This window comes from Saccostrea cucullata, unplaced genomic scaffold (genome assembly GCF_032062105.1).
Source record: "Saccostrea cucullata isolate Sc308-1 unplaced genomic scaffold, CSIRO_AGI_Scuc_v1 ctg2310, whole genome shotgun sequence".
Classification (NCBI taxonomy): Eukaryota; Metazoa; Mollusca; class Bivalvia; order Ostreida; family Ostreidae; genus Saccostrea; species Saccostrea cuccullata.
Window position 1 is genome coordinate 26,947 of NW_026936718.1, and position 12,336 is coordinate 39,282.

Genomic DNA, 12,336 nt, shown 5'->3' on the forward strand with positions numbered 1-12,336 from the left:
CGAAGTGTAAGTGGTTACAGAGAATGGCTATTAAATTGTTGTGTGCTGTTGTGTTTGATTCTCTTCCAATAAATTTCTGTTTAATGAAAGCGTCTTGAAGTATTAGCCAAAAAATTTATACCATTTACCATATGGATGATGTTGGGAGAGGCTTATTAATTCAAATAGACTTAGTCTTTTGCTCAGTGCTACAGATTTAGAATACTAATATGTATATGAAGAAAATATTGTATGATTTTATACTGTATGGAAACATATCATGAATAAATTTTTTTTTTCAAATTTTTAGAGACGAGGGGGAGGTAATAAGGCCCCGTCTAATCCCCGGAGGGGCTGGCAATCCCCGGGGTACGAGGAGGATCGCAGACGTAGAGACGAGCCACAATACAGGTAACTCACTTAGAGAGTCTAATAATGTGTTTACACCATGATGAAGTAGGGAAGTTGACAATCACCATTAAATAAAAATTTTAGGATTTTTTTTGCGCATTTTTAGTAACTCGAGTCAGTATCATATAATTAAAATTATAAGTAATTCCCATCCATGACCTTTTATGGACCAACTTTAAACATATTTTACACTGGTCTGCCTTGTAATTAAATTAGGTCAACTGTTTCCGTTCATTTTCTTTACAGAGGTGAGGTTGCACATATTGAACTGAAATTTGGTATACAGACTTATAATAAGAATATCTAGATCAAAATATGTTTTAGCATTTTTGACAGAGTTATGTCCCTTAGACTTAGAAAAATTCCATTTATTTGGGGGAGGGGGGCATAAGTGTTTTACAAACATATCTTGTTAGAATGATAGATACAGTTAAATCTGTTGCTAATTGTTGATTTTATGTCTGTAGGAGGGAGGATCCCCAGAGAGGGATGAAGGCCTACGCCAGTGATGGAGCAATCAACAGAGCGGTAAGGAATCTCATATCTCACTACATCATGTACCACAGTCCACTGTTGTCATATTTCTTTGCTGAGTTTTTGCTGCTCCTCTGTTTGTGGTCTGTAATGAATTCTTTTTGTTACAGGGTAATGATCGACGATACAATGACGAGGACAGGGATGGCGACAGGTATTAACAATCATAAAAGTATTGTTTACAGTGACAGAGTTCCTGAGACAACACATTGCTATGGGACCCTTGGCCAATTTCATTGGATTTTTTAGGGCTTACTTCTTTCATTTAGAAGCACCAATCTAATTAAAGCTTTCTGAAATAGTTAGATAATGTAAACAGAAAGATTCAGTTGACCCTCAAATACAGGTGTTACAAGTTATTTATTATATACTTGTCAAAATTTCTAAGTCCCCACTTTTATTTTTTCAAAAAATGAAAAACCTTAACTTCAATTTACTAGTTGATTACAAATTTGCCTTTAATTTGCAATACTTACATGTCAAGGCCAAAAAAATTGTAATCGAATGTGTAATTACTCGACCGTGATGACCGTTTTTGTTAAAAAGCATGAAGTTCGAGTTCCGTATGTTTTTCGGGTGTGTTCTTCAAATTTTTTACTTCCATGTGCTCTCCATCTTTAATTAATGATGAAAAACAGAAAAAAGCTTGAATAAAATGTGGTGTATGTCCACACAACAATGTGCAAGTGAAGTTGAAATGGCCCAAGCTGGTCGTAGTTACCGAAAGTCCTGTTTCCTTTCACTGTATGACTTTATTTTACTTAAAACCTTTATCATTACCAGTATCAAAACCTACAAAGCGTACCTGAATTCCTTTTAATCGTTAGAAATCGCTAGATTTTCAACAAACACCACAAAATCATCCTAAAGTTTATCCGGAAAAATCAATGGAACCAGAAGTGCCATCCCCTCAATGTCAAACTGGAGGAGTTGGGAATACATGTAAGAAGACGTTATGTAACTATTGTTGACAAGGCACAGACAATTTCGATAAGCCCCCTTGTCATCCTAATCTCAACCCTAATTAGCATGTATTAAAGAAGATAAACCGGAGTGTGAGACAGCTTTTCCAGCAGCAGAATCTAGCGGAACTAGAGGACGACCTAGTCTCCACATGGAAAAACATTCAATAAAAGGATTTTTCTTAAATAGTGTGAACTCTTTGAGCAACGGTTGTCTTGCTGTGAATTCGTTTGAATGGAGAATAATGCAGCATTTAATGTTGCGAATTTTTAATTCTAGGGTGCCTTAACGTTTCTGCATATTGTGTTAAAGCGCTTCAATTAAATAAATTAAGTGAGAAAAATTGTTTTGCTACTTTATTATCCTGTATACTTATTAAATTATACTGTTAAAATGATTCAATATAAGAGCGGTGTAAAGCAAAAACTTGCCTGGGGACTTAGAAATTTTGACTAGTATAGTACCGCTGAATGTGATTACTTGAGAGATAAGAAAAACAATCAAGATTTGTCATTTGTATGTGTCGCTACAGTCAGTCCACGAACTATTGAATGAAATTGGCTAGGGGTGCAAAGGTTATGTGTTGTCGCAGGATCCCTGTTATTCTGTGGAGCAGCATAGTTTACAGTTCATTCAATAAGTTGATTTATAATTTAATGAAAAAACGTGAATTTCTTTTGTTTGTGTTGTAGGCCAGGAAGGTATAGATCTGATCGCAATCGAAGTAAAGGTGTGTTGGATGACGATAACTGGTTATCGGGGAGACGGGAAGTGGAGGACGAATACCAAGACCTGGTAAGTGTTTGTCACCCAGGATTGAGCAGTGATGATTGTCCTGTCAGAGGAATGACAATACCTATAGCCATTCCTAGAAATTAAAATAAATGTAAAACAGTATAGTTTATGTATTCAGTGTTTATCTTGATGTGGGATGCTATTGAGACATCTTGTTTATTTTTCACACAAGATGAAGCGATTAAGGGATGAAAATGAGGTAGGTACTTCAGAAAATGTGTGCAATCATTATTATACACACATTTATATCCACACCTTATAATGAATTCCTATAATATTGTGTTGGACACTGTTGCATTATTATTTTAAAAAGTGCCAGGGATGAACAATCTAAAATTAAACGTCTAGCCATTTTTGAGAAAAATTAGTATGCCTTGTATGGCCTTACTGACATTTTTTTACAAGTGTATCTTAGAAATTAAATATAATAGAGGAATAAAAGAATAGAAAGATTGAGTGAAGAAAAAGAATTTTACCATTTGTGTTTTCTATGTCAAGGTTTGTTTATGGTTCAAGTTAGACGTGTAGGGAATATGTAATATACAGTACATTGTCATAAAAACATGGTTCAAGATAGCCTGCTTGATATATTTAAACTTTCAGCAAAGTTCCATTCATTCCATGATCAGTTTTAATATATATTTTTAACCTATTGGATATAATGAATTATATTAATAGAGAGATGAAGTTGTTCATGCTGGCACTTCACTATAAGTGTGTTATACTATTCCTGTTTCTTCCTTACTTTTCTTTTTGTGTTTAGCTCGCCTGAACCAAAGGTTGAATTACAGTTTTTCTGATCAAAATTTCTGTCAGTGGCATAACTGTCCCTGTAAATTTTTCACATTTTTCTTCCCTTTTATTCTTCTGTACAGTTTGGATTATTTCAAACAAGCTGTAGTTGAATGGTCGGAAAAAATTTGGGATGGACAATCAAAGAGCTTCAGTGACACCATACTTAGCTCACCTCCTTGAGTTTGGGGAGCCTATTAGATAACACACGGCATCAGTGTCAGCATCCAAGGTTAAGGTTTTTGGAGCAGTTTTCTTAGTACTTCTATGCCCTTCATCAATCAGGCATGCATGGGAGATGCTTCTATTGTGTTTAATGTACAAGATAAGGCTTCAGATGCTGTAATTTAAGCAAAGGAATGACCAGGTTAAAGTTTTTGGAGCAGATTAACGTTTTTGGTGCAGGTTAAAGTTTCTGGTGCAGGTCTCTTTTCCAAGTAACAATGTTGACCAAATTTTTATGGAGGATACATCCAAGGATGCATACTATCAGGCTTGCTTCAGATGCTGGATCTGATCTGTATGAGTGGACTGGTTAATGAATGAAGGACCATATCCTCTTTCAAGATGATATAAATAATAAAGAATTAATGAAAATTATTGATCCTCTTAAAAAACACAACAAGTAAAGTATGTTGAAACTTATTTGAAAGCTTGAATTCATACCATTTTTTTCATAGTGTTGCTTAAAGTAATCAAATGCTTACAAAGGAATCTTGAAGGAATAAATCTGCTGATGAAAAACAGCATTGTCATAGATACTCAGGTGAGCCTTTTGGCCCATGGGCCTCTAGTAAGATGTTCTTGACTTAAAAATTCTTTATTTGTATAAAAGCCGAGTCCAGATTTTCTACTTGCTCTTAATTTGAGTAGTATTTGGTTAAATCAAACTTATATAAGTTTGATTTGAATTACGACTAGGCAGCAAGAACTAGGCCTTTCTTAGCCTCAGTTCTCCTTATTGCTCTAGTGTGTGAAAATGACACTTCCTGTTTGATCTGAATAGTCTTGATTTGCTTATAAATGATATTTACTTATGGATTTTTTTTCAAAGCAATTTTCAGCATATAAAATTTAAAGGGAAATGTTTAGGTATATTTCTTATTTAATTTTTTTTTTCAGAAAAAAAAAATGTAAAAAAAAAAAATAATAATAAAAAAATTTGTATTTGCAACAACACCTGTGTGATTTACTTTAAAAAAGAAAAAAATCCTTATAATAACATTTCAATGCTTTAAATATTTTAATAATATGTTTACATTTCAAAATCAACAATAATGCACTAGCTTATACATCAATCCTGATGCAAAGTATGTTCCTACCATTTTGCACAGGACTAACTCACCCACAAACAAACACACAACACATGATTGCTTTATTATATTCCATCCAACTCCATTGTAAGGGGATACATGTAATAAAGTTTGGTATATAACTCATTTGACTTTGATTTTACTAGTTTGCTTTAATTGTTTTACTTAAACTTATCCAGAAAAAATCCATTCAATTTTATTCTATTTTATTATTTCAAATTGAAATAATTAAATTATGTTTAAAATACATTAAGTCATCAGAAAATTTATATCATATTTAAAACTGATCAAATTTTAATTGTATCACTATATATGCAAGGGAATTCAACAATTTTAAATAATTGTGTATTCTCATGTTCTATATTGCTTGTCTAATTATTGTTGTTCAGTTGAGATGAATTTATGGCATATAATATGGATTAAGGAGATCTGTAATTGGTTTATTTTTAATAAGAATTAAGAGGCCTGTCACTACAGCAGAATGATTGATATTCTACACCCTTAACATTTCCCTTTAAATTATTTTATCTCTGTAGGTTCCTTTAATGGGACATGCTCTTTAAATATTAGGTAATTGTGTTCTTCCCTTTCAGTTCCTGAGTCTAGCAGTGTTTGCTTGTTGCTAGGCCCGTGTTTTGGAGACCGTTCCTTTAATCAAAGGCACTTCTCTTACCTGTCTTTGAATGAAAAGAAATGATTTCCCTTTTATAAAATGCACAATTAATTATTTATTGATAGTTTATGGAGTTTTTTTTTAAAATAATTCTGATATTTTACCAAAAAAAAAAAAAAAAGAAAGAAGTAAAATCAATTATTTTAGCCATATTTTGTTTAAGCTATCAAATTAAAATATTGTTTTTAAACAAACTTTTAAAAATTTCGTTATACATAATTTATGAATTTAAAATCATTAAATGTTCTCAATTTGATTGACTGTAGGCATTTAATTACATTAAATAATTATTTAATCTGCTCTAAATTTCAAGTATGGTCATGCTTGATTGGGAAATAACTGTGGATCGAGTGCCAACAGAATATTATTGGTTACATACACAGGACAAGTAAATATATACCAACATTGGTTTTTAAGGCTTTCTGAAGCTGTATACAACCCATAAAATACTGTGTATTAAAGTTCCTTCCAAATCTACAGAATCACTCGGGCAGTTCATTTCACGAGTTCTTATCAGTTGGAAGGAATATATTAACCAATGTTTTGTAAATCCACTAGTGGCCTATATAGGAATTGATTTGGATTTATCCTGTGGAGTTATAGTGTTATTTTACTTAGAGAGAGTGGAGTTATAGTGTTATTTTACTAGGAGAAGTATCTGTTAAGGATTAATTCTAGCCATGTTTTGTGGATTTTTCCACTAGGAGCCGGAGCCCCCACGTCAGCGTCCTGGTGCTATTTCTAACAGATCTGGTCCATCAGACAAAGAAGACATGGCCAGGGCTAACTATTTTGCCACGCTGCCCGTAGGTGAGTGTCTAAACTGATCCCAATTCATTTCTGATCACACACAAACACATTTACAGAGTTTTTCTAACTTAAGTGTTTTGGCTCAGCTGCCTTAAATTGTCTTGAAATTTTGATTGAAACTTTCAATTACGTACTAGACTGTGCAGTTTTTTTAATTTCTTTTTTTTCTGTTCATACATTCCATTCTTGTTAACGTTTTCCATCAGTTGTTTTACTATTTTTACAACCTTTCTATAAGAACATACACAATGTAGGTTTGAGCATATATTTTATGTTGAGTTATATAAAGATATCAGAAAAATTGCAGGACCTTTTATTTGTTTCATGTGCCTGATAATGCCCATATTTTCACTTCTCAATCTAAATTTAATGAAATACCAGCCCAAACTATAATTTTGGTAATTAAAAAAATTCTTTAAAAACATCAAGATTTTCATCTAACTTTTCAAAACTTCTGATAATTTATGCTGACTTTCTATTCCACTTCTTGAAAAGTTTGGGTATGTATAGTAAACCTGAAAAGTTAAGGTATGTATAGTAATGGGTGTGTTCACCCTTACAACTATACTTCCTTAAGCTTCCTTCTATAATACAGGGTACCCATCTCTTTTCTGCAACTTTTATGGAATCAAATTTAATAGAATCTTAATTTTTTTGCATATTGCCATTGTACACCTATATTACATTTTGATCAAATACTATAGAGGTGATGAATTAATCTCAGACCAAAGAAGAATGTACTTTGTACAGTTTCTATACCTTGGGCAGCTAGGGGATTCGTGTCCTTTAGGCATACTTTTTTTTGGAGATAAGAGTATTGATGTGTGTAAAAATACAACTTACAATTTGTAAAATGATGTAATATGTTGCTGTGTGTGTGTGTATGTGTTTGTTTAATATATTTCAGGGATTTAGGATGTTTATTGTTTTACAATTTGTTGACAGGTGTAAAATCAGGTAAATCAACACTAACCCAGACACAGTGTGGCATGGCACATATCCTGTTATTGTTATTATCTTATACAAGATAAGTTTAAAATTTCTATCTTAGAATTTAGTTGAGACAAAATAATTTTAAAGTATATGTGCAGATATTTTTCTTAGAAAATAAATTTTGAAAATAAAAGGCTCTGCTGCTTTTGCAAAAAAGATTTCGTGAGCCACTCTATAACATCATGTAAAATCTAAAATGACAAAAGTTATATTGATAAGAGCATATGGTAAAAAACCTAGAAGGCTTTATTGTTGATTTTTAATTTCTCATAAAAACATTACCTATTACATTGAGACATGAAAATAATTAATTAGTTGAATGAATCTAGTTTTCAAGATTTCCAGGTTTATATGAAATTATAGAGGGTTTAAAACTGGTTTTGTTAGTGTCCTTTTATTGATGTCTATAAGACTTTGAAAGAGAACATCTTGCTGAACCAGATTTAATTGAAAATTAATTTTTAAAAAATTAAGAAAGCGTACTTTTTTCTTCTTGTTAGGTTTTAAGTTTTTTAGAATTACGGGTTTGAGACCTTCTAGTTATCCATTTCCCTTTTTGAATGCCCTATAACATCTGTATTCATTTCTGCTAGCTATTTTCATGAAACTTTTGCTTTTTGCTTTTTCTCATATTCCTCCAAATGCATACTTTCTTATCTTTCTTTTAATCAAAACTTTCAAAGATTTTAAATTTATTGAAAATGTAGCCACAATAAAATTCAATTATAGTGAAAAACACTTATTATGCTTATGATGAAATGGTTTTCATTCTGGCTTGTAATTTTAAAATGAAAATAACTGAAATTATTAATTATATGTTTCCAGTGAATCAAAATTGTCTGTCCCCAGCACTTCATCACCATAAGTATGTTTTCCAATACTATAAAGGAGACATTGGATACAAATACACAGAATTCAGTTCAATAAATCTCAATACAGTGAAACCTGACTAGCCCAACACCTTTGTAATGTGTTTCACTGACAGTCTGAATTCTGTTCATTCCCAATTTACGATTTCCCATGATCTCTACACTTTGTAATTGGACATCCTCTCTATTCCAATGCCAGATTTGTCTCCCAGTGCATACTGGATTAGCCAGGTCTCACTGTATATATTTATCTGATATATATATAGACATTGTAAATGCTATAGATCTCAAGTGGGAGGTACTTGAACCAAACAGTACATACATTTTGACACAGTATGAATGTATAAGACTGAAATTCCTTTTTTTCAAACATGTTATCATTTGAATCCTTTATTTTAATTAATTGCTTCTCCATTTTCAAGAATTTTCTTCTTGTACCGCTATTATTATTTTTCCTACTTCTACAATTTTACATGTATTCGTTTTCATTTAATTTTTACTTAATGCAACATTATATTTACATTATTTAGCCACACATCCTTTATTATTGTTATGTAATCATGTCCATGCACTGCAATTCTTGCATCCTTTTCAGGAGCTTATAAAATGTAAATCAAGATATTTGAGAGGATACTGTATTCAGGCTTATTTTTGCCTTATGTTACTTTTGCCCATTGTACATTTGCAAGCAAACTGCTTCAGTCACAGTAATGTTGCGTTCTATAAATAATTGCCCAATTTTAAATTCACACAGCAAATAGGGCAAAAGAGGGGGAAATAAAACAGGGTAGAACATTTTCCTGTAAATCTGGATCCCACATAGTAATGGAAGTGAGAAGATTTTAAGTTGTGATGTTCATTTTATATCATAATCAGAAAATCAGAGAAAGTTCTGGATCAGTAGTACACAAATTTTCAATCTGTCATTGCTTGTAGCACCTTTGCTCCTTATACATGTTATACACCAACATAGTCATAGAGATACAAGTATAATTCTTATGTTTAGTTGTTCAGTTATGTTTATCCTGAATTGTAGGTGCCAATGAGAGAGATAGTGCTAATGCTCGTAAAAAAGCTCGCTATAGGGAGGAGCTACAGCTACAGATGAGAGAGGCTAAGGCGGCTCGCAGAAGGTCAGTAGCACAGGGCATTAAGTCCAGCTAAGTTTACCATCAGTCATATACTTTCGTAAAAATTGTCCTGCAGTCATAACCTTAAAAGACATTGCTGTCATTCCTCATTTTACCCATCTGAAGCATACCTCCAACTGACTCTGTTTAGAAGAATTAGATGGGTTATGATACATTATTAGAATGAGATGGTCACTTCCTTGCCCTTTGTCTCACATCAGATTTCATTAGATTTCTTTTCCATCATTACTTAATTTTAAATTGATTAACCAGAAAGAAATTCATCATCATTTGTTATATGCTTATTGGTACATTGTACAATTCCTTCTGAATATGTTGTTTTGTCACCATTACAATTTAAATTTGGACTTTGACTGCATAATTAACCTATTTTCACATTTATGATGGATCTGTTAATTCTGTTTGCGTTTCTTAACCTTTGCCTTAACAGGGAGAAAGAGAGGTAGGAATTTAGTTCAATGTCTCACATTTCTAATTCTGGTCTGGGTATAACTGTGTAGGTAATATGAAACTTGTCAGTTCTCTGTAGACAAAAAGAAAATCAATGTTAAAGAATTAATTTCATAACATCTCTAATGTTAACTTATAATTTTGTTGCTCTAAAGTTTATGTTATTGTTTTCTTTTTTTTTCATAACATCCATAAATTTTCTGAACTTATATATACAAGTAAACCGACTAATTCTTGTCCTGCTATTCAAACATCTCAAAAAGAAAAGAAAAATATCTAGAACTTTAAAAATATACATATGTATATGCTTTCTCTTTTTGTGGCTGCATGAATATTTCAAAATTCTTACTATATGTAGAATCTTATGATTTTGTGAATACTGATGCAGGATTATTTCTTTAGAATTATGAAATTATCAAATGTAACAAATGTTTCAATATAAAATTTTAAAAGCAATAAAGATCATGAATTTAAAGCTGGAAACTGGTCATGGGCTGAATGTGTTGTCTTAGATGTTGTTACTTGATGAAATCTTGATTAAGGTTCAATGTTCACCAAAATTCAGGTGTACTGTAGCACTGTCCATCTCTGTGTCTATCTTTCATGCAGTAGCTTGATTACCTATCAATCTACAGCTTGCCAGTCACATAGCAAGCTCAAGTGTGAAGTGTTTAAGTCATGGGGACCACCTTAAGCCCCTAGTGGGTCCAGCTGACAAAACCCTGATTGTGACCTCCAGAAGCTCCTTTGTGTTAGCAATAATTTTACCTTTGAAATGTATGGGTTTCTAAACTACATTTATGATGACATGAATTTAGATTTGAACAACAGTTATGAATGCCTAAACACATTTGTCCATCGGTGGGGTCCTGGTCAATATTCACTGCCAAATTGCCAATGATGCCTATAAATTCCTCAAGGTCAGAAGGTCAAGTTTATTTTATTGGATCCTGTGTAAAAATCTTAGTTTTCTAGTTGCATTTGCAGTAAAACCACCAGCATTTTTTTATTGTTGCTTCACAATAAAATGTTACGGAGATGAATTTAAGTGTGAGCATGTTTTGTTTTTGAATTGTATGTGCATGTGACATATATATTTGTGCATCAATATACCAGCAGTGTTTTGGATTCATTTATATGTACATGTTATATTTAAAGTGAATTGAATTATCAATTTCATACATGCATGTACCTATAAAATGGTCTGTAAAATCATAAAGTTCGTTATCAGGAAAAGTTTGACAAAGTCAAAAGGCACCTGACCAAAAATGTACATTTGCTAGATTGGCTTACTACCAGAGAGGCTTTTCAAGGGATGGTCAAGTCCATCAACTAACTTCACCTACTACCAGTACAAGTTCGTCAACTGTAGCATTCTGAGAGTATAATTGCATGAGTTATACTATAGTCCCCTATCTGCAGGGTAATCTGGTTCCCCTCAAAAATTAAAAAGGCCATAATTTATAAAAAATTTATTGAAGAGTAACTAAGTGCAAACTTGTTATAAACTTTAAGGTACAAGGTTAGGTACACTTACATGTCAAAATCATGCAGCTCCAATATATCTTCAAGCGTTTAGGAAAAAAGGTGTAAAAAAAAAACAAAAACAAATTGGGAAATCTGGTTCCCCTTAAAAATTTTAAAAATTAAGCCATAACTCGATCAAAAATCATATCAGTTTAAATTGATACTGATACAGTTAAACTTTGGTATCCCAAACTCCATGGATATGTTGAAGTGATCTGGAAGTCCCAACAACATATTCTTTAGATATTTTACCTTTGATATCTCAAATCCTTGGATATCTCGAAGCTTTTTTTCAGTCCCATCATGTTCAAGATAATGGAAATTGACTGTATTTTAAGTAACAAAAAATAAAGCTTTTCAACTTTGTCACAAAAAAAAAAATGGACTTGACTTTTTATATGACCTTTTCTCATTATTAATTTTTTGCATTTAGCACAGTTTATAAGAAACTATTTTGATTTTTTTTCTCCATTAAACTTCATGCTATTACAGATTGGTGATAGCTATATTCATCTGCATCATAATTTTTTTTTGTTCTTGCATGACCTTCGCTGACTTTTGCCTTTCTATGACCTTGTTCTTTACCTTTAAAGATTTTTCTAGTCAAACTTCATTTAATGAATACGTATTCACGAGAGCAATTTAACGGTATCATTATTTTCTTACCTTGACTTTTCCCATGAGCATGACCATATGTTCCTCATTATGCATTTATCAAAAGTAATAGTTTCAAAAAAACTCTTTAAGATATTTGAAAACAATACTAATAAAATTAGAACGCTTTCAAAATAATTTTGACCTTTCATAAGACCTTGACTCTCTATTGATTGTTTTCCTATTAGCACTTTTAACAAGATACTATTCATAATTTTTACGTCAAACTATAAAAATTGGTGATACAGTGAAACTTGGTTATAGTGAAGGTCTGGGGACTTGGAAATTTAGTTTGCTATATCCATAATGTTTATATCCTGTTTAACTGTTGCAATACAAATGTACTGTGACAGGACACCCATGTCCTATAGCTATGGACATATTTGTGGTGGTTGTAAGGGTTACCCTGCTTTGTGGATGTA

The 12,336-nt window shown here is 32.1% G+C and overlaps 1 protein-coding gene across 37 annotated transcripts in view; it reads left to right on the forward strand.

Moving 5' to 3' along the window:
* The window catches only part of LOC134246329 (centrosome and spindle pole associated protein 1-like), a 64,674-nt gene that overhangs the window by 24,521 nt on the left and 27,817 nt on the right, over positions 1-12,336 (forward strand). For 35 of the 37 annotated variants that reach the window (XM_062728647.1, XM_062728649.1, XM_062728661.1 and 32 more), the window contains 7 exons: positions 290-390; positions 858-918; positions 1,035-1,078; positions 2,580-2,682; positions 6,165-6,270; positions 7,216-7,227; positions 9,169-9,265. In XM_062728647.1, the coding sequence (XP_062584631.1) occupies positions 290-390; positions 858-918; positions 1,035-1,078; positions 2,580-2,682; positions 6,165-6,270; positions 7,216-7,227; positions 9,169-9,265 (524 nt within the window). The remainder of the gene's footprint in view (positions 1-289; positions 391-857; positions 919-1,034; positions 1,079-2,579; positions 2,683-6,164; positions 6,271-7,215; positions 7,228-9,168; positions 9,266-12,336) is intronic. The other 2 variants (XM_062728648.1, XM_062728672.1) reach the window with 1 other exon arrangement.